General features: G+C 41.8%; 2 protein-coding genes across 1 annotated transcript; one reads left to right on the top strand and one right to left on the bottom strand.

The window, feature by feature from the left end:
• Positions 1-21,571, bottom strand: part of LOC131491960 (procathepsin L-like) — a 76,811-nt gene that overhangs the window by 43,746 nt on the left and 11,494 nt on the right.
• LOC131491964 (procathepsin L-like) lies at positions 14,165-18,735 on the top strand. The gene is made up of 7 exons (XM_058695531.1): positions 14,165-14,292; positions 14,824-14,946; positions 15,045-15,191; positions 15,375-15,599; positions 16,046-16,208; positions 16,854-16,971; positions 17,424-18,735. The coding sequence occupies exons 1-7, from the start codon at positions 14,167-14,169 to the stop codon at positions 17,521-17,523; spliced, it is 1,002 nt and encodes a 333-aa protein (XP_058551514.1). The 5' UTR covers positions 14,165-14,166; the 3' UTR covers positions 17,524-18,735.

The following is a 21,571-nucleotide window of genomic DNA, read 5'->3' as shown; positions in this document are numbered from 1 at the left end:
AATAATCAGACATTTCAGGGACTACTGGAGACTCACTCTGAATCAGCACTAATTCCAAGAGACCCAAAATGTCGCTATGGTCCACCAGTCAAAGTACAGGCTTATGGAATTCAGGTGATCACTGAAGTTTTAGTACAGATCCATCTCCCAGTTGTCCTAGTGGGTCTCCAAACCCATCCTGTGATTATCTCCTCAGTTCTGGAATACATAATTAGAATAGATATTACTGAGCCCTGTGTTTTGCAGAATCCACATTGGCTCCCTAACATGTGAAGTGAGGGATATTAATGATGGAAAAGTCAAGTACAAGCCACTAGAACTTCCTCTACCTAGGAAAGTAAAACCAGAAGTAATACCACATCCCTGGAGAGGTTACAGAGGTTAGTGCCTCCATCAAGGCCTTGAAAGTCATAGGAGTGGTGATTGTCATTGCATCCCCATTCATCTCTCCTATGTGGCCTGTGCAGAAGACAGTTGGATCCTGGAGAATGACAGTGGATAATTGTAAGCTTAAGCAGAACGTCACATCGATGACAGTGTTGGACCAGACGTGGATGCATGGCTTGAACAAATAGTGTGTGGCTTTGATTTGGTCAAATGCCCTTTTCTCCATCTCTGCCATAAGTCTAATCAGAAGCAGCTTGCTTTCAGCTGGCAAGGCCATCAATATACCTTCCAGGTTCTATGTCAGGGATATATCAACACCCCAGCCCTCTGTCATAATTTAGTTCACAAGGGTCATGATTGTCCCTCCTTCCAGAAGATATCACAGTGGTCTATTACATGACATTATGCTGATTAGACCTAATGAGCAAGAGAGCAATGACTCTAGAATTGTTGGTAAGACATTTTTTGTGTAAGAGGGTAAAAAAATAAATCAGACAAAAATTCAATGGTCTTCTATTTCTGTGAAATGCCTAGGCACCCAATGGTATGGGGCTGGTGGAGAGACCTCTTCTAAGGAGAAGGATATGTTATAGCATCTCCCCGCCGCTAACCAAAAATGAAGTACAAGGCTTCCTTTGGGTTTTGGCATCTTTGAATTAGGAAACAACATATTCCTCCTGTGGATGTCATGTCATGTCTATTTACTGAGTCCTCCTGTGGATGTCATGTCATGTCTATTTACTATTTACTAAACACACTGCTGGTTTTGAGTGAGGTTCAAAAACAAGAGAAAGCTCTGCACCAGGTACAATAGCTATGTGGCTGTTCTGCCGCTTGAGTGACGTTCAATGGTGTTTGAGGTCAGTGGCAGATAGGGGTGCTGTTTGGAGTCTTTGGTAGGCTCCTGTAGGTGAATCACAGCACTGTGAGGATTTTGGAGGAAATCCATATTCTCCTTTTGAGAAAGAGGTCTTGGCCTGCTCCTGAGCCTTAGTAGAGACTGAATATTTAACCACGGGTCATCAGTTTACAGTGTGACCTGGGCTGCCCGGCAAGCATGGATGTTATCTGATGAACAAAGCCATAAAGTTGGACATGCACATCAACACCCTTCATCAGATGGAAGCGATATATGCACCATTAAGCCCAAGTGGGCCCTGAAAACATGAGTAATTTACCCTAGGGAGCAGCCCAAATTCCATGGCCCCAACCCTGCCTTCTTTTGCCCAGCCTACACCTATGGCCTCCCTAGGAGTTCTCTACAGTCTATTGACAGAGAAAGATAAGATTCAGGCCAGGTTTACAGGTGGTTCTGCACAATGGGTAGCATTCACTTGGAAGTACACAGCTGCAGCACTACAGTGGTTCCAAGGAAATTTTCGGGGAAAGTATGTGAACAAACCTTTCTTAATGGGTAGAAAGATATTTGTGTCCTGTGCGAATGCTCACCAGAAGGTGAGCTCAGCAGAGGAGGATTTTAATAATCAAGTGGGTAGGGTGAGCTGTTCTGTGAATAGCAGTCAGCCTCTTTCCACAGTCACCCCACCATTGCCCAAAGGACTCACAGACAAAGTGGCAGGGATGGAGATTATGCATGGGCTCAGCAACACGGTCTGCTTTCACAAGGGCAACCTGGCAATGGCCACTGCTGAGTGCCCAATCTGCTGGAAGCAAAGACGAACACTGAGTCTCTGATATGACACCATTCTCCAGGGTAATCAGCTAGCTACCTGGTGGCAGGTTGATTACATTGGACCCCTTCCATCATGAAAGGGGCAGCCTTTTGTTCTTCATTGAACAGACAGTCTGGATACAAATTTGCCTTCCCTGCATGCAATCCTGTTGCTGAAAGGATTCAATACAATTATGGTATCCCACACAGCATTACCATATTCCAGGACCTCACTTGACAGCCGGTGACCTGCAGCAATGGTCCCATGCCCATGGAATTCCCTGGTCTTCTCATGTTTCCTAACATCCAAAATGGCTGGCTTGATAGAATGGTGCGATGGCCTTTTGAAGACTCAGTTACAGCACCAGCTGCATGGCAATATCTTGCAGGACTGAGGCTCTTGCAAGGCTTTCTAGCAGGCTGCATGTGGTCTGAATCAGCATCCAATATGATGCTATTTCCCCAATAGCCAGAACTCCAAGGTCTAAGAATCAAAGAGTGGATATGGGAGTGGCAGCTCTCACTATTACCCTTAGTGATTCAATAGTAAAATTTATGCTTCCTGTTCTTACCACCTTATTTTCCTCTGCTCTAGATGCCCTAGTTCCAGAGGGAGAAATGCTTCCACCAGAATATACACAATGATTCCACTGAACTGGAAGTTAAGACTGTTGCTTAGCCACTTAGGTTCATCACACCTTTGAGTCAACAGGTAAAAGAGGGAGCTATGGTACTGGCTGAGGTAAATAATTCTCACTACCAAGGAGAAATTGGACTGCTACTATACAATGGAGGTAAGGGAGACTATGTCTGGAATACAGGAGATACCTTAGGTTGACCTGTGATTAAGGCCAATAGAAAATTACAGCAACCCAATCCAGCAGGCTAGTTTGGTCTAAGACCCTTCAAGGATGAAGGTTTGGGTCACTACACCAGGTAAAGTATCATAACGAGCTGAGGTGTTTGCTGAGGGCCAAGGGAATGTAGAATGGTTCATCTCCAGTACCAGGGAAAGGGACAGAGCCTGTGGAAGAAAGTAGTTATAAATACTAGATATGTAGTACTATGTGGCCACTTCCAGAATGAGGGTTGTCATTATCATGAACGTTTCCTTCTATTTTGTCATGAATACATGTGTATGTATGTGCATAAAATATCTTTGTCTTTTTCCCCCTCTCTTATTCCTTTATCTAATTACATAAGATGTGCTGACTTTGTATCATAGTATTTAGTTATTGTTGATTTTACATCATAGTATTTTAGTTTTGGGGTATCAAGGACAAGAGTAAATAAGGAAACTTATTTCCTCTGTGGAGAAAGGCATTAGTGCATTTTTGGTTGTACAGTTTATTTGGATCATTTTAGGCAGAATTATGACCTTGTCATTGTCTTTATCTGGAGATGAAGTATGGTTTGAGAAGATGTGTGAGTATGCCAAGTGGACAAGGGCTTGAATTGTGAGAGTTAAATTTATGTGTCAACTTGTAGTAGTTCAGAGAATAGTAGTTCAAGTAGTTCAGAGAATACTTGAACATCTGTTCAAACATTCTCAGTGTGTTTGTGAGAGTGATTTGGAATGAGAATAACATTGGATTGGTATACTAAGTAATGCAGACTGTCCTCCCTAATGTGGGCAACCATCTTCCAATCAGTTGAAGGCCTAAACAGGTTTAAAAAAGAAATAACTGACCTTCTCCTGAGTAATGGGGAACTCCTCCTGCTGCCTGACTTCTAGCTGGGACATTGGTCTTTCCTACCTTGGACTTGAAGTGAAACGCTGGCTCTCTTAGGCCTGGAGTCTGCCAGCATTTGGACTGGAACTTGAACCATTGGCTCTCTGGGTCTAACACCTGGTACTCAGGTCGTCCCAGTTGGACTGAACTACACCTTGGGATCTTTTGTGTCTCTGGCTTGTTGGCTGCAGATGTTGGGAATTGTAGCTTCCTGAGCATGTGGACCAATTCCTTATCATAAATCTCTTTCTCTATATATACATCCTGTTGCTTCTGTTTCTCTGGAGAACCCTGACTAATAAAGACCGCCTGAAGTCTGTCCATGAACCCAAGAGATCAATGGACATCAGATTGAGAAGCCTTGCCCTAGAGGACTTTCGGTCTCAGGATTTGTCTACAAGGCATAGTATACACAGGGCAAATCCAGAGCCCAGAACTGCAGAGTTACAGAGACAGCCTCCCTGCAGCAGGAACAACGACAGTCCACACTGGTCTGACAAGCTAGTCAAAGTAGCCATGAGAGTCATGACCAAGATTGTGTTAAGAGAAAGTAGACACTCTGCTGCACTCCTCTATCGGATGACACTGCTGAACACCCAGTACTCGTCTGCAGACAGGATCAAGGAGCCATTTTCGGCACGGGTGCCTGTGGATGACCCTGGACAGAACACAGGCAACAACAGCAGCCCTTTTGTTTGGCTCTGAATGAGCTCCTGACATTTGTGCACTATGTGCACGAAGGAAGACTTCTTATCTTCACCAAGGAACATATGCAGATGGCCAATGAACACATGAGACAGTGTTCACTACTATCAGCCGTTGGAGAAATGCCAGTTTAAGCCAGGATGATCATCTTTACACACCTATTAGATTGGGTAAAATACAAATAGCAGCAACACCTAATGCTGGTAAGAACGGGGAGAAACTGGACCACTTAGTCATTGCTGGTGGGAATGTAAAGTGGTACAGCCACTCTAGAATATAGTTTAGCATTTTCTAGTTTTCTCAGTTTTATTGACATGTAACTGAGATATAACATTGTATTAAAGTATACAACAAAGATTTGATATGTGTATAAATTGCAAAATGATCCACAATAACTTTAATTAACATCCATCACCCCCAAAGTTATAATTATTTTTCCTTGTGATGAGAACTTTTTTTTTAAGTTCATTTATTTAGAGAGAGACAGAGAGAGAGCTGGGGAAGGGCAGAGAGAGAGGAGACAATCTCAAGCAGGCTTCAAGCTGCCAGCACAGAGCCCCATGCAGGGCTCGAATTCACAAACTTGAGATCATAACCTGTGCCGAAATCAAGAGTCAGAGGGTTAACCAACTGGGCCACCCAGGCACCCCTATGATGAGATCTTTAAATTTTACTCTCTCAGCAACTTTCAAATATACAGCACTGTTCACCGTAGTCACCACACTGGACATTACATGCCAAAAACTTATTTATCTAATAATTGGAAGCTTATACCTTTTGTCTTCCTGCCCCCATGTCCCCTACACCCAAACAGAGTCTTATAAAAGGAAACATTCTATTACCCTATGACCCAGCAATTGTACTCTTCCCCCCCCCACCCCGACTTACTCACCCCCTCCTCCTTGAGAGTGTTTCAGGTGTCACTGACCAAACCTATCTCCAGGACCAAGCCCAACATCTCTTCCTTCATCTGCAAGCCACAGAGATGTATTTATTTTAATTATTTTTAATATGATTTATTGTCAAATTGACTAACATACAGTGTGTCACAGATATGTATTTAAAATGAGCACCTGCTGCAGGCTCGTTAGAGCCAGTGGAACAATTCCAAGACTGTCTATGCTATTCGACAAAATCCTTTCTCTTTTCTGAGGATGCCATCCTTAGAAATAGATAAGTCTATAATGGTCAAGAGTGATTATAAGAAGTCTGAGTGAAGCCAACAGCCACGAGTCAGAGTGGATGGATGGAAGGAACGCACACTGGGCGTGATTACATCATTCGTGGAGGCTCGTCCCACACCTACTAAGCTTTGGAATCCAGCTGTGCTTGAAGAGAAACTACCCTGTTTCCCATGCAAAGGCAATATACTATTTTCAAGCCTATTGAGTTAGGTTTCTGTCATTTGAAACTGGAAGAGTGATGTCTAATAGAGAAACTGGTACTTGGAAATAGGGTCTTACAAAAAGAAGTCTATACAATGTGGATTGGCTGGGCTGTGATAGGATGGATACAGTGAGGGTACGTCTCTCCTTACTAAGTAAGCTGAGAAGCTGGAAATGTCAGTTACAAGGTGGTTGACCTGTCACCTATTGTCCCTGGGGGTATGGACAACACCTAACCAGGCTGGAATATTTGGAAACTTGGCAGAAAAATGTGAGAATGTAGGATGTAGTTGTTACTCCTTGTTCCCTGCACTAAGCTCCAGCAAGAAACACACTTCCTTTACAGAGAAACTTCTATGCACGCCAGCCCATCAGGAAATAGAAAGAAGAAAAGAAAGCATTGTTAAGAGAGACTCTTTCTATGCACAATAATTGAAGGTGTTTTAGATTCTATACATTGTTTTACCTGCAGGGTTAGAGGCAATAAATTCTCTGCCCCAGGCTAATGTTGGAATTAAAGAAGGAACAGAAGGTAAGATACTTTTTTTTTTCCCCTCAGGCTTCTTTTTTTCTTTTTGTAATATCCTTTACTTTTTGACCCCCTTCCCATTTCTCCCACTCCACAGTCCCTGTGTCTGCCAACCACTAATCTACTTTCTGTATCTATTAGCTTATTTTGTTTTTTTTTGTTTATTTGTTTTGCTTGATTTTTGTTTTTTTGCTTTTTGTTTTGATTCCACATTTGACAGAGATTATATAGTATTTACATTTCTTTGTCTGACTTATCGCACTTAGGATAATGACCCTCAAGGTCCATCCATATTGTCACAAATGGCAAAATTCCATTCTTTTTTATGGCTGAGCAGTATGTCAGTGTATATATATGCCACATCTTCTTTGTGCATTCATTCATTGATTGACACTTAGGTTGTTTCTATATCTTGACTCTTTTATATATAATAATAGTCTTTTAAATAATACTGCAATGGATATGTAGTACATATATCATTTCCAGTTAGTATTTTCATTTTCTATGAATGAATACCCAGAAGTGGGAATTATTATAGTAGTTCTACATTTAATTTGGGGGAACCTCCATACTGTTTTCCACATGAGCTGCACCAGTTTACATTCCCACAAAGTGTATACAAAGGAGTCTCTCTACAAAGTTTCTCTACATCCTCACTATGCTTTTTATTTCTTGTCTTTTTGATAATAGTAACACTAACAGGTGTGAGGTAACATCTCAATGTGATTTTTATTTGCATTTCCTGGTGATTAACAATGGTGAGCATCTTTTCATGTACTTTTTGGCCATCCATGTGTCTTCTTCGGAAAAATATCTATTCACATTCTCTGTATATGTGTGAGTTTATTTCTGGACTTTCTATTCTATTCCATCCATGTATGTGTTTGTTTTCATTTAATTAAGAAGGACATGGGTTTTCTCTGTAGTATTTCTTACAATTGCATGTGACTACAATTATCTCAAAAGAAAACATTTAATAAAAAGAAAAAGCTTATCTGTATCTTGAGAAGCTAAATGGGGGCTGCCATGTTGAACAAAGGCTATTTCTTAGCCACCAGCATCCATTTCCTCTTGTCTTGGTAGGAACAGTGTGCTCTCATTTATGGTTTCTTCTTCCCCATCACATGCAGTCTTGTGGGAGAGGGGGCTCTATTAAGATGCTTTCCCTCCCTTAGACACGGGATGAAATATTGACAGACATTGTCTTCCAGGTTTTTCAATCTGGAAGCAGAATGATGCAAGGATGGAGGAAACAATGTGAATTCTTTTATTACAGCAACTGAGCCCTGACCACATTGCTGACTAGTTCCTGCTGCTTAGATGCCAGATTTGCCCTGGATTCCAGGTGTTTTGGTCCTGACATCTATTTCTTAGCATTGCTATGAACTCTGTCAATATCCCAATATCTTCTCCAAAATTCTATTAAAAAAAAAGAATATAATTGGTTTGGATTACCTGTCTTTTGCTCTTCAAAGATATCTTAAAATACCTGAGCTGTCAATTACCCTAGTTTCACATCATGTCAGTTTTCTTACTCTTTGCATGTGGACTAACTTAGAGTTCGCCAACTCCAAATTTTCATCATTGGGACATGCAACAAGGATTCAAAGACTCTTTCAGGCAGAAGTCACTGTGAAAGGAAATAGAGTGATATATTTAAGCCATGTAACAATGCCTAACATATCACAAGCTGTTGACAACTACCACAAAGGTGATGATGATGATGATGGTGATGATGTTGGTTTCCTGGACTGCAGAATGTTTGAAGCAAAAGTTGCAAGTAACTTGTTCTTATTGTTGATAAAGTGAAACCAAGTAGACTGATGATCTTAATAAGTAGCTGATATACTTGTAATAATCTGGCCATCTGAATGCAGATAATAATACTAACCATGTTATAAGCATTTTTTTCTATTAAATAATTTAAAACATTTTCTGCACTTGCTTGAACATTAGTTTATTCATGATATTCTTTCTTAATATATAGTGTGGAAGGAAAATTCTCCTGCCTTGGGTGAATTATCACAGATTACAGTTGGAAAAAGAAACAGAAAAATATATAAACATAAATGTGAATATTTCAGCTCCATTTATTCATTTTTAATGTGACCAAAATGAGAGCAACTTTATGCATGGATGTACTTTGCAAATAAAAAAAAAAAGTCAAAATGTAAAGGAACTGAAAGTCATAATTTGGTTCTGCTGCCCATATTTTTAGTGCAACATGCAACTTTTCTTATTAATCAAGCACCTGCTTACCCAATCATTGAGATTCTGGGTTCAATGGTGTAATAGACATGAACATGACTTTGAGGAGCTCAGCCTAGCCAGGATTACCAAAAACTTATAAACACTGTAACAGGCACCCTGAAAGCTTTGAAGTCCAGAAGCTCTGGAGACACAAAGAAAAAATCCATTTACTGGCTTTTCATAGGGGACTGGAGGGAAGAGCAGGATTCCACCAGACATTTAAGAGGTGGAATGGAAAGGAAGAACATTCCAGGGGGAAGACACAGCTTGGCACAGGAGAGGCACAGGAGAGCTCCTCAGAGTAACATCAGGTCATCAGAGTAGCGCGCTGATGGACTGCACTGTTTATGGCATTGAGGCAAGGATGAGATATGAGCCTGGAAATGCCATTTAGGGCCAGCAATTAAAGAATGGCAGAAAACAAAGATTATGATGAGGGTGATGGTACTCCTTCAGAATGGGATAAAAAGACAATGAGCCCAGGGATAACACTGTGAAGGACTAAGTAGTCCAACAGTCACGGACAATTAATCAGAAACCATTTGCTATGACTTTATACCATGTGAATTAAATATTTCCTGCTTGTATTGCATAAAGGTTGGGGGCACTTGGCCTGTTACAGTGACATCAACAGTGCACACTGTGACCTTCTCTTCTACTTCCTGTTAAATTTCCCTGAAGCGATGTATTTCTTCTATTAAAGGATCATTCTGGTGCTACCTGGAAGATGCAAAATATTTGGAAACTGTAATGAATGTGATATAAAATATAAAAGTGTGAATTTTTAAAGGACTCATAGTCTCCATAATTTGGAGTACTGAACCAGAAAACTACCCTGAATAAATGTTGACTGAAGTAATATTTTTTTAAAGAAAGATTTCCCCCAGAGCATAAACATATTGTAAATCCTTGAACACAAGCACTATTGTGCAGTTTTTATTTTGTATGAAATGACAGGAGCATATACTTCAGTAGAAATGAGGTCCTCACATAGAGAAACAGGCTTTACAAACAGAAAAGTCAAATACAGAAGTAAAACCAGCTTTTCTCCTGAAGCAAAGTCAGTTCCCACATCTCCCCCTCTTCTGCTCCTTCCCAACGGGTGCACACGTCTTTGCTTTCCTAGGAGATGTTCTAACGGTCTACTTTAGAAACACAGACTAAGAATCTGGAGGAAACTTTTATTGTTTTACAAATAAATGCGAAATCAGTAACTAATTGTTCTCTTGCTGCTTTAAAAGATTAAAAATGCGCCCTGGGGCGCCTGGGTGGCTCAGTCGGTTAAGCGTCTGACTTCGGCTCAGGTCACGATCTCGCGGTCGGCGAGTTCGAGCCCCACGTCCGGCTCTGGGCTGATGGCTCAGAGCCTGGAGCCTGCTTCGGATTCTGTGTTTCCCTCTCTCTCTGCCCCTCCCCCGTTCATGCTGTGTCTCTCTCTGTCTCAAAAATAAATAAACGTTAAAAAAAATTTAAAAAAAAATGCCCCAAATGTCCATCAGCTAATGAATGGATAAAGAAGATGTGGTATGTATATATATATATATATATATATATATATATATACACACACACACACACACACACACACACACACACAATGGAATACTACTCGGCAATGAAAAGAAATGAAATCTTGCCATTTGCAACAACGTGGATACAACTGGAGGGTATTATGCTAAGTGAAATAAGTCAGTCAGAGAAAGACAGATATCATAGATTTTCACTCATATGCGGAAGTTGAGAAACTTAACAGAAGACCATGGGGGAAGGGAAAGGAAAAAAACAGTTACAGAGAGCAAGGCAAACCATAAGAGACTTTTAAATACAGAGAACAAACTGACAGTGGTACGGGGTGGGGAGCGGGAGGGCAGGGAAAATGGATGATAGGCACTGAGGAGGGCACTTGTTGGGATGAGCACTGGGTGTTTTATGTGATGAATCACAGGAATCTACTCCTGAAACCAAGAGCACCCTGTATATACCTTATGTTAGCTAACTTGACAATGGAAATTGTCAAATGAGTCAGGAAATGAGTCAGGAAAAAAAAAATAAAGATTCAACATGTTATTTAAGTCCTGTGTCAGCTGAGTATTTTTAGAATAATTCACAGAAGAAGAGAATAAGGGCCTCATGGATGGACAGGCTTCCCAGGATCTCATCCTGAGTTCAGACCACTCTGTCCACTGAGAGCTGCCCTGTGGCTTCAGGTGAACCCAGGCTGCAGGCACTGGTGACCCAGAGAAGCTGGAGGTCAGGCTTTCCTTTCACAGCTGCTTTTCTGAGGGAGTCTTACTGTTGCTGCTTATTTCTACCACATTAACAAGCACAGATAGTAGTCTTACTTGGGGCACAGCTCTAGGTCAATAGAAAGATTTGGCTACTTTCTACAGATTTTTTTTTTCAGGGAAAAGTCAGGAATTTGCTCAGTATCCTGACAAAACATCCATGTTTTACAATTTAACTTTGTGGGTTTTTTTTTTTTTGCTTTGATCTCAAATTTTATCCTAACAAAGTTTCTATTGAGGTAGAATTTTACATAAAATGAAATTAATAGATCTTAAGTATATAGCTGAGTAAGTCTTGACAAATACACGCACCCATGGAACTATCCCCCAGATCAGGGTATAGAATTTCCCAACATTCTGGGGCACCTGGGTTACTTAGTTGGCTAAATCCAACTCTTGGTTTCAGCTCAGGTCATGATCTCACAGTTTATTTATCAAGCCCCACATCTGACAAGTGCAAAGTCTGCTGTGGATTCTCTCTCTCCCTCTCTCTGCCCCTCCCCTGCTCTCTCTTTCTCTCTCTCTCAAAATAAATAATAAAAGAAACTTAAAGAAAAAGAATTTCCCACATTTTAATGAGTTCTCTTTTGCCCCTTTCCAGTCAACAATTCCCCTGAAAGTAACTACTGTTATGAGATCTATCACCACAGATTAGTTTTGCCTTTTGAACTTCATATAATACACGTAGATATGTACTTTTGAACATGTGCCTTCTTTTGCTTGACATACTGTTTTTAAGAATCATATACTGTTCAGGGCGCCTGGGTGACTCGGTTGGTTAAGCATCCGACTTTGGCTCAGGTCACGATCTCACAGTCGGTGAGTTCGAGCCCCACATCCGACTCTGTGCTAACAGCTCGGAGCCTGGAGCCTGCTTCAGATTCTGTGTCTCCCTGTCTCTGACCCTCCCCCATTCATGCTCTGTCTCTCTCTGTCTCAAAAATAAACATTTAAAAAAAATTTTTTAAAAAGAATCATATACTGTTCTTTTTTAAATGTTGAATAAGAATGTACTACAGTGTGTTTATTCATTCTCCTCTGGTTTCCAGTTAAAACTTATTGTGAGTAAAGCTGATGTGAATATTCTCACTTGGGTAGATCCTAACATTACAATTGCTGAGTTAATGGCCACGTGTATAGTTACTGTTATAAGCAAGTGGTGAGCCACCGTCCAGAGTGGTTTACCATCTACATTCCCACTGGTAATGTATGAGAGTTTCAACAGTTCCACACCCTCACCCACATTTGCTATTGCACCCTTGTCAATATTACCCATCCTGAGGAGTATGAAATATCATCTCGTTGTAATCTGAACAGCTTGTAGAAAAACTTGAGCCACCTTAGCACACTCAGATGACTGCCTAAATTCTAATAGGAAAGAAAAAAAGCTATCTGTAATTTAAAATGTGATATCATCTCTAGCATAATGGGTCAAATGAGAGACAATAGATTGTATTTTAGGTTCCGTGGGTATAGTTAGGATATGTATGCCTCATTTATCAGTTTGGGAGTATAATTCAAGAATGTTAACCAGATGTAGCTTGGCTTTTTAATGTATAGGTTTACTTAACCACTATAATTTATGATTCATTTCACTAAACTGGTGACCTGGTTCACAGGAAGAAAAGAAGTCAATAGGGATTGCCTATGTATCAAATTCTCAAATAAATAGTTTCTGAATGAAGCAAGACCTTTGGAAGGATTTTCTGCGACCTCACAAGGAAGTAGTATTAAATTAGCCCTACTCTATGCTCGTGCCTCACATGTATTATCTCATTTAATCTTCACAAGAATCCTCTAAGGAAAATCAAATTATTGCCCTATGTCTTCACTGAGGAAACTGAGGTTAATAAATACCTTTTTGCTTGAAATAAATGTCTTTCTGAAACTTTTAAAATTAAATCTGAAGAAAAACATGTTGGATACTGAGAAACATACTAATCCATAAGACAGACAGTAGGCAGGAAAAGGGTGTTTCTACATTCTGCTTGTCCTCCTTTTATTAAACCATATTATTCTGGAAATAACTCTTTTCTGTCAGTTTTGAGAAAGGCTTGAGAGGGAAGAAGAATCTCTACCTGGGGGAGGCAGGACAGGAGCATTACAAAATGCCATGCCTTCTCCGGACACCCCTCCCTTCTGCCCCTTTCCCTGAAAGGACTTGAGCCTTGCCCAGCGCATACCCTGCTTGGGGAACTGCCTGCCCTCTCCAGACTCTTCCATAACCCAGGGGCATCCCATCCTGACACACTTATAACACCTTCCCATGTGGGCTCTGCACCCTCCACCTGCTGCACCTTCGATCGGAATAAACAGGAACCACTAGACTAGATTATCCTGTTCACATCCCTCCAGGAGATTTTAGCCAAAAATCCTAGGACTAAAGGACAGGCAGGGTCCTTAAAAGCCAGTTGGGGTTCCCTGTAAGTTATTTTCATGAACCATCCGCCAATGCATAAATTCATGGTAATTATTTGATGTAGGTCCCCAGGGAGGCGCCGGACCCCCTCCACAGGGCTGTCCCTGGTTCCCCAGCTCACCTCCCCCTGGGGCCACTAAAGCAGGCACAAATTCCCCTGGGATAATTAGGGACCCAGGCATCACATGCCCAGAGCTCCGGGGCACAGAGGCCCCGCCCACAGGATGGATCAGCCAATTGCAGGGCACGCAGGTGGTGGGGGCAGGGCTGGTAGGGCCAATCTCAGACCTTAAATGGGCAGCCTCCCAACCATTGCCAGGCCTCCTGGACATCCCCTGACCTGAAGGTGTGACTGAGCTGCACAACTGCACCTACCACAGGTGAGATCCCCAGAACTGGCATGAAGGGTGGGCCACCTCTGAAAACACTGGGGAGAGCTGCCTTGGGGGTCGGGGGTTTGGGGCTCCCAGGAGGCACTTTTCCAGGACCTGACCCCTCCAGACATGGCAGTTTGCTCCCCCTCCCCCCCCCACCACCACCACACCAGGACTCAGGGCTCCTCACTCCCTGCACTGCCATTTACATCTTTGGAACCAGTAGGCAGGTCACAGGGCAGGGAGTGGGAGCACTGCACGTCCCACATCCTCAGCCTTCCTCCACAGCCCGTGTAAACACTCAGGAGGATAAATTCAATCTTTTTGCTCTACTTCAGTGGCTCTAACATTTCAGAAGGAAGAATGGCTTTTTAGGTGGCTTGATCTAATCAGACACTCATTCTTTTCCTTTCCTAGGTTTTCAAACATGCATCCTTCCTTCTTCCTGGCTACCCTTTGCCTGGGAATAGCGTCAGCTGCTCCACAAGTCAATCAGAGCTTAGATGAACAATGGTCCCAGTGGAAGGCAACACACGGGAAACTATATAGCATGGTTGGTAACATTTAAACTTTCCAAGGGACCCTTGCAGAGAACATTCCATGCTGGTGGGAGTTCATAGCAGGGAGTAGCTTCTTGAGGTTATTCTTACCTAGGCAGTAAGCAGGGCACTGGGACTGTGCACAACATGGGCATATGTCCTGCTGTGTGGTTGCTGGAGAACAGTTCCCAGAAGCCTCAGGCCGTCCCTGGTTGTGTGGGATATCCTCCTCTCTGTGAGCACATCCACTAGGTGTAGGTCATTAGGTTGTTTTATTTTATTTTATTCACATTTATTTATTTTTGAGAGAAAGAGAAAGACAGAAATTGAGCTGAGGAGGAACAGAGATAGTGGAAGACATAGAAACCTAAACAGGCTCCAGGCTCTGAGCTGTCAGCACAGAGCCTGACACTGGGCTCAAACCCCAGACCACGAGATCATGTCCTGAGCCCAAGTTGGATGCTTAACTGACTGAGGAACCCACACGTCCCAGGGCAGTAGATTTTAAATAGGACAAAGATGGTAAGTTATATGTTTGTCTCCAGGATGAAGAAGGACAGAGGAGAGCAGTGTGGGAGAAGAATATGCAAATGATTGAACAGCACAATCGGGAACACAGCCAAGGGAAACACAGCTTCACAATGGCAATGAATGGTTTTGGTGACATGGTGAGTGTGACACGGATTGCTGAATGTTTCATGCTTCCTCTAAGTACTTTTTCAAAACATCTCATGCTTGTCAACATTCTGTTTCCTTTTCCTTGAAGACCAGTGAAGAATTCAAGCAGGTGTTGAATGACCTTAAAATCCAGAAACACAAAAAGGGGAAAGTGTTCCAAGCACCTCTCTTTGCTGAGATCCCTTCATCTGTGGACTGGAGAGAGAAAGGCTATGTAACTCCCGTGAAGAATCAGGTGGGACAGTACTCAGCAGATCCCTCTCAAGAGTAAAGCCAAAAGGAATCAGTGTTGTTGCTTTGGAAATTGAGGCACAATATGCAGTTTGTTATGTTTTAGAAGAGTTTTAAGATTTATGGGCTGTCGTCAAAGCCTTCCAATTTATTTTGTAGGCTCAGAGTGTTTGCATTTTGTTTTCAGGGTGACTGTCATTCTTGTTGGGCTTTTAGTGCAACTGGTGCCCTTGAAGGACAGATGTTCCGGAAAACTGGCAAACTTGTTTCACTGAGTGAGCAGAACCTGGTGGACTGCTCTTGGACTCATGGCAATAAGGGCTGCCATGGTGGCCTAATGGATAAAGCCTTCCAGTATGTTAAGGACAATGGGGGACTGGACTCAGAGGAATCCTATCCATATCATGCACGGGTAAGTAGAGTTCCTTATCTTTTATCAAAGTTGAGCATTTCAGTAGAAACAGATCCTGTATTTAAAATTCTTGTATGTGATTGTAGACTCTATACCTACAAATGGTCAGAACTGCCATTAAAATGTATTAGCCTAGCACAGCTCTCTGATCACCTCATTACCATATAGCTGTTCCTACAACTATGTTACACGGTGACACGAACAGCATCTTATATACAGTACAGGTCTCCAGAGTGAAAACTTTATGAACGAGTAGACCCAAAGAGTGTCTCATTGGATAGACACTGCTAATTTTTCAACTTCAAAACAATCAAACCCATTTTATGTCCTGAGATGCCTTATAACAAACTTCACTTGGAAATCATTCAGTTGCAAACAATCTTGCACTCCTGTTCCCCTGGACGTGGATGGTAGTGATCAAGCCTCTCCCCCTTTACCTTTGAAAGAATGAATCCTGCAAATACAAGCCTGAGAATTCTGTTGCCAACGTGACTGCCTTCTGGAGTGTCATAAACAAGGAGGATGGCCTAATGACCACAGTGGCAACTGTGGGGCCTGTCTCTGCTGCTGTAGATGCAAGCCTGAATTCCTTCCAGTTCTATAAAAAAGGTCAGCATGTGTCTACATACAAAAGTAGGCAGGACAAATGGGGAACCATCATCATATAAGGCAAGACAGACTCTTTGTTGTGTACAGATCAGGAGGGTATGGACTTCACGTAGTTATTCCTTTAGCACATGTGATTTTGTGCCTGTTGTTCAGCATGTTGACATGACTTCACCCAAATGCCCCTCTTTCAACCACTTCATAAATATATTCAAATGGCTACATAATTTGATTGGTATAGTTTAACTTACTCTAGTTCTTCCCACCTGTTAGACCTGGAAGATTTCCAAAGAGTTTTACTAGTGAAATGGACGCTGGAAAGAACCCCTTGGCTCAAGTGATTGTGTGTTTTTCTGCTGCTTCCCAATGCTGACATGGTAGAATAGAATGACAAAGTTTCAACGAGTGTTCTTCTATGCCTCTTGACTGTTCTTTACATAAGAGATTGTGATGATGATGTGTGTGATGATGTGCATGACAGCCTAAATCCCCAGCCTTGCTAAACAAAAAGAACTGATTTCTAAATCTTATTGATTTATATTCCACCTGAATTTTGAGATGCCTCCTTTACTGCAGTGACTTGGTTATTGTTAGATGTTATCATGTTGCTTTGATGTCCCACCTTGGAATTGAAATTTACTTTTCCAGGCATTTATTATGATCCAAAGTGCAGCAATAAACGCCTGAATCACGGTGTTCTGGTGGTTGGCTATGGCTTTGAAGGAGAAGAATCAGATAACAAAAAATACTGGATTGTCAAGAACAGGTATAAAAAGCCAAAAAAAATTTATCTTTGGAATTGAAAAGGAAATCCTTTTTGCAATCAGTGTTTGGATATAGATCATCAAACCCTTGAGCCCACTTCTGAGACCCCAGAAGTGTTTGCCCCACTTAGCGGGAACAGAGACATATTCATTTGTTGACATTAAGCTACTGTTTCAAACTTGCAAGGGTCCTGCTATAGTTTGAGTAGTACTGCATCTGAAACACATCTGACCCAAGACTTTCCTTTTCCTGTCTCTCATTTTGCAGTTTTGTGAAAGGTTTGGGGATAGATTTCTCTGCTGGGTTAGAACTCAACCATGAGCAAGGATGGCCTCTCTTGATTCTTCCTGAATCTGTCCTGGCCTCAGGCACTGCTGAGTATCAGGTGTTATTGTCCATAAAGAGAAATGTGTTTCTTCCTCTGTAATAAATGAAAAAAACCATTTTTTTCAGCTGGGGTGCAAATTGGGGCAAACACGGCTACATACTCATGGCCAAGGACCGGGACAACCACTGTGGAATTGCCACCATGGCCAGCTTTCCTATCGTGTGAGATGATGGTGTAAAGAAGACCTTGACTGGCAACAAATTATCCAGAAAATGGATTTTATTTTCAAGCCTACCACACCCTGCTGTGTGGGGTGAAACACTTGAATCATTTAAAAACCAAGTTGTGATTTGATTGTGTGACATTTTACACTGTGAATATTACCACCTCACTCATTATTGCTGTAAATACTTTTGTATGAGTGACTAGTCTGGTAACTTTTGAATTTTCAAGTTTCTTTTAAAAATGTATGAAATTTTACATTTTAAAAGTAAAACAACTGCAGGGTGCCTGGGTGGCTCCGATGGAGAGTGTCCAACTCTTGATTTCAACTGAGGTCATGATCTCATGGTTCCAGGGATTGAGCCCCTCGTTGGGCTCTGTGAGCTGACAGTTTAGGATTTTAATTTCTTTAGAGAAACCCACAAACGTGGCCTAGCTACCATTAATGTTTTCCTCCACCATAAAATGTTGGAACAAAAAAGAAGGACTTGAATAGTGTGTGATCTCTAACTAAGCTTTAGTGATAATGATTGAAATATATGCGCTGCTGGAATGGAGATTTCTTCACTCTTCTGAGTCCTTTGCTCCTAAAAGAACCAAGTGTTGTAAGTACACACACACTTGTCCAAATTCCACTTTCTAATTTCTGAATCATTTGCTTCCCTTGCAATTTTTTTTGATAGAAATTATAAAGGTCTATGGAATGTAGGAAACACTGGTAATTACTTTATGATACATGCAAGACTTAGGGAGGAGTCAAAATTTTTTTCTGCTTTATTTATTTCATGTCTATAAGCTTCTCTTAGAAATAGGATTTTTAAGTTTTTTAAATTTATTTTGAAAAACAAAAAGGACAAGCAGTGGAAAACTCAGAGAAAGAGGGAGAGAGACAATCCCAAGCAGGCCCCACACTGTCAGTGCACAGCCTGACATGAGACTCAATCTCATGAACTTGAAACCATGACCCGAGCCAAAATCAAGAGTCTATTTCTCAACCGACTGGGCCACCCAAGTGCTCCTCAAAATAGTTTTATGAAAGATGATTTGTGATTTTCCAATTTTTAAATAAATATGAATGGCTTGTAAATTACAGAAGCTTCTAATATCTGGTGAATTGTTCACACATCAGTCAGATCTACCCACTTTCTGTCCCATCGGCACCTGCACATGTTCTCAGAGTCTTGGGCTGAACTCCCAGGATGGTGTGGACAGCAGTCTGAGCGAGCCTGTCATGGTGAAGCAAGATGACTTTTACAAAGAGTCCTCTCTAGGGGATGTTCAGAGACTGACTATGGCAGACTGCATGTTCCAAATGGACCCAGCCTTGTCTTCCATCCCACACGCCCCTCTGCTCAGTGGCTTTTCCTCTCCCCATCATGAGGTGGGGTCTCAGCCCTTGCCTGGATCCCTGGGCATCCCTGGTGACAGGCTCAAATACAGTACGCAGCAGAGTCTCCCTGGGGACCAAGTCCAGGTCATAAGAGCCTGGAGCTCCTTGTGGGCATCCTGGCACACTTGTTATTAGGATGTTGCACAAAGTTATTTGCTTTCTTAGACTCTTTCAGGAGTAAACTTTGGATCATGGGGACCTCTTCATCCATACCCTCTCCAGAAACATCCTTACATCCATGGTAGAGACTTATTTAATCCTGGAAAGTTGTCGCTGAGTCCTTTCATAAAGAGGCTTCTTGGATTGAGTCACGATTAAAATAAATATATTAATGGTGATCCCACTGGCTATTAGCAGACAGCAGATCTTTCAAATTAGAAAATGTTCTATATTTAGAACATTTCTTAGAGAGTTCTCCTTCCTAGCAGCTGCCTTCTTGGTATTTAGGGGAGGATCAAAATGAAAAGAAAACACATGGGAATGCAAGCTGGTGCAGCCACTCTGGAAAACAGTATGGAGGTTCCTCAAAAACTAAAAATAAAACTATGCTATGACCCAGCAATTGCGCTAGTAAGCATTTATCCACGGGATACACGTGTGCTGTTTCAAAGGGACACATGCACCCCCATGTTTATAGCAGTGCTATTGACAATAGCCAAAGTATGGAAAGAGCCCAAATGTCCATCCATGGATGAATGGATAAAGAGGTGGTATATATATACAATGGAGTATTACTTGGTAATCAAAAAGAATGAAAATTTGCCATTTGCAACTATGTGGATGGAACTGGAGGGTATTATGCTAAGTGAAATTAGTCAGTCAGAGAAAGACAAAAATCATATGACTTCACTCATATGAGGACTTTAAGAGACAAAAAGATGAACATAAGGGAAGGGAAACAAAAATAATATAAAAACAGGGAGGGGGACAAAACAGAAGAGACTCATAAATATGGAGACAAACTGAGGGTTACTGGAGGGGTTGTGGTAGGGGAGATGGGCTAAATGGGTAAGGGGCACTAAGGAATCTACTCCTGAAATCATTGTTGCACTATATGCTATTTGGATGTAAATTTTAAAAAAGAAAAAAGAAAATTAAAGAAAAAGAAAAGAAAACACAAACCAGTATAAGGCTAGCCTTAGGGAGTCTCTTAATAAAAGAACAAAAATCAGAACAAGAACCAAAAACCAAATCTGACATCAATCCCCCTTCTTATATCTCCTTCATCCCCACACCTCTGTCCCTAACCCTCCAGGAGATCTTTTGGATCTCTGGGCTCCTGGTCTAGAAACTTTCCCTTCAAAACTGAGCCCCAGCTCTTCAGCCAGTTCCCTTAAATACAAAAACTCCAACTCTCCCTGAAAAATCCTGAACGCCCAGCTCCTTATTTTAACTATTGTTTCTTTACAAGATTTATAGAGAGTACCTCAGCCTGGCCTCCTGGCCTGGGAAATACAGTTTGTTCCTGTAAGTGCTGAGTGTTGAGAAGTACATCTAGCAGGAGCGGCCAGGAAGGGCAGTAAAGCTCATGCTGCGGTCCGTACAATTGCTCAGAGTCTCCAGGGCTTTGTGATCAAGTTCTGCCAGTTCCAGGCATTCCTGAGCAATGTCCTTGAGGAGGGTTTCCTGGACCCCTGTCACAAAGAATTCATGTCCCCTGGACAGTGACAGACCTTCTCAATTATGAAGTCCCTTTACTTCTACTCTCAGAAGATCCTACCGAAATTACAGAGAAATTTTAAAAATTAATACCTTTTTACAACCCAACTCACAGACACCTTCACTGCTGCTAAAGGGAGTCCTTCCAGCCCATGAGTATACGGCTGTTACCAGGCAGGCCAAACAGCTCCCCTCACAGGGGACACAGAGGGCCACACCCTCTCTCTGGCCCTCCTGGGAATGACCAGGAGAAGGCTCAATTGTTCAAGGGTTAATAGGAGCAACGGAAGAGGCCTGTTCCCCCAAAGTGAATTGGTCTACGGATGAAATATACACTCAGGAAGAAGTGCATTTGTTAAGCATTTTATACAAACTTTAAAAAGCACACTGTATTCAATCCGGTAGCCCCAGAACGTAAAATTCTTGTAATTTCTGCTTCTGTGGGAAATTTCCCCCCCGATATTAAAAAACAGGGGCACCTGGATGACCCAATCGGTTAAGCATCTAACTTTGGCTCATGTCATGATCTCACCTTTTGTGCATTCGGATCCCCCATTGGGCTCTATGCTGACAGCTCTGAGCTTGGAGCCTGCATCAGATTCTGTACTTGTCTCCCTCTTCCCTGCTCGCACTCTCTCTCTCTCTCAAAAATAAACGAATAAACATTTAAAAAATGGTTAAAAAAAAAAAAACACCTGACAAGTCCACGATAGTGTGGTTGGTGGGAGGCGGCAAACACCAAACAAAATAATGGAGACAGCTACCTGCATCTTTGAAAATAGCTCTCAAGAAAGCCAACGGGAATAAAAGAAAGGAACAGAAAACAAGTCTTGCCTTACAACTTGAATCTTTGGAAAGGTGAAAGCATGATGGAGAATGACTCCAGCCCACTCTGACGTGTCTCCGTTTGCCTCCAGAGAACTGCAGATATTGCAAATAATACAGGACATTGGGGGAGAAATTGTCCTGCACTTAAGAAAAAGGAAAGTCTAAGAAACAATT

This window comes from Neofelis nebulosa, chromosome 12, assembly GCF_028018385.1.
Source record: "Neofelis nebulosa isolate mNeoNeb1 chromosome 12, mNeoNeb1.pri, whole genome shotgun sequence".
NCBI classification, from domain to species: Eukaryota; Metazoa; Chordata; class Mammalia; order Carnivora; family Felidae; genus Neofelis; species Neofelis nebulosa.
Note: the sequence above shows the minus strand (reverse complement) of the source record. Positions and strands in the feature narration are given on the sequence as shown.